This window comes from Papaver somniferum, chromosome 6 (genome assembly GCF_003573695.1).
Source record: "Papaver somniferum cultivar HN1 chromosome 6, ASM357369v1, whole genome shotgun sequence".
Lineage (NCBI taxonomy): Eukaryota > Viridiplantae > Streptophyta > Magnoliopsida > Ranunculales > Papaveraceae > Papaver > Papaver somniferum.
In genome coordinates, this window is record NC_039363.1 from 111826858 (window position 1) to 111827833 (window position 976).

The window sequence follows — 976 nt, forward strand, 5'->3', positions numbered from 1 at the left end:
ATGGCCGCCCGACTAGAAAAGGACAAGGAGTTTCATATCTCAATGATGCTAGAAGGTTCCATGGAGGACAAAGAAGCAACTTTTAAATATTTGCTAACTAGTGTTAAAGGCCCGGAGGGAAATGCACCGGTCAAATGGGAGCATTGGATGAGAATGCCGGAGTGTGGCCATCTATTGGCGGATACGTGGAATTGTGTGGTACATTTTTTTTGGAAGGGACTATCTATAGCATTTGCACCAAAACATGCGGTTTGCTTGGAGCAACTCAAGCATAGAAGAATTGTCATGGCTTTGGTGGATAAAAATCATTTTATCGGTCTACAACTTAACAAGGAATGTCCATTACCTCCTCTTTGTATGTTTAGTTTTTGGGAGAAGTTCAGAAACAAGAAGAGCAAGGAATGGATGAAACTTTATGAGGACAACATGGACCTTTGGAATGTTTTAGATGAGTCTAAGGAATGTCACATAGATTTGACTAAAGGAGGTTTAATAGATTTGAATGAAATCCCTCCAATATATTTGAGTGATGATTGATTATGGTAGGAACTAAAGAATCTTTTTAGAGTACTTTTGTAATCGCATTCGTGTTTTGTGTAATGTACTTTGGCGTACTACAAGTAAATGAAATGGATGTGAGTTTTTTTGTGTATACTCCTTTGGTCGGCAATGTATTTCTCACACGACCCTGTTGGCCTTCCTAGGGTGGGCATGTTATTAATTCGTCAGGATGCCGGCTGCACTGCATGAAAGCACAGGAAAATAGGCATGGGACGGTCGGCAAGGTTTTTCCCTCTTACAGTGCCGACTGTCCCAGGGTCGACATGGTTTTGGTTTCGTTAGGTTGCCGACTTTTATCTAGTCGGCATGGTTTTTGAGGATAACAATGCCGACCAAAACAGACAAAAAAATGTTTCTGGATGTTCTAATGCATTAAGTCGGCAGGGTTTATGAGGAGAACCCTGCCGACCGTGCA

General features: G+C 41.6%; 1 protein-coding gene across 1 annotated transcript; it reads left to right on the forward strand.

The window, feature by feature from the left end:
* Positions 1-537, forward strand: LOC113291314. The gene has a single exon (XM_026540862.1). The coding sequence runs from the start codon at positions 1-3 to the stop codon at positions 535-537; it is 537 nt and encodes a 178-aa protein (XP_026396647.1).
* Positions 538-976: the final 439 nt, after the last annotated feature.

Bases quoted from the DNA above. Each gene is read 5' to 3' on its own strand.
- LOC113291314 (XM_026540862.1), top strand. From the start codon at position 1: ATGGCCGCCCGACTAGAAAAGGACAAGGAGTTTCATATCTCAATGATG.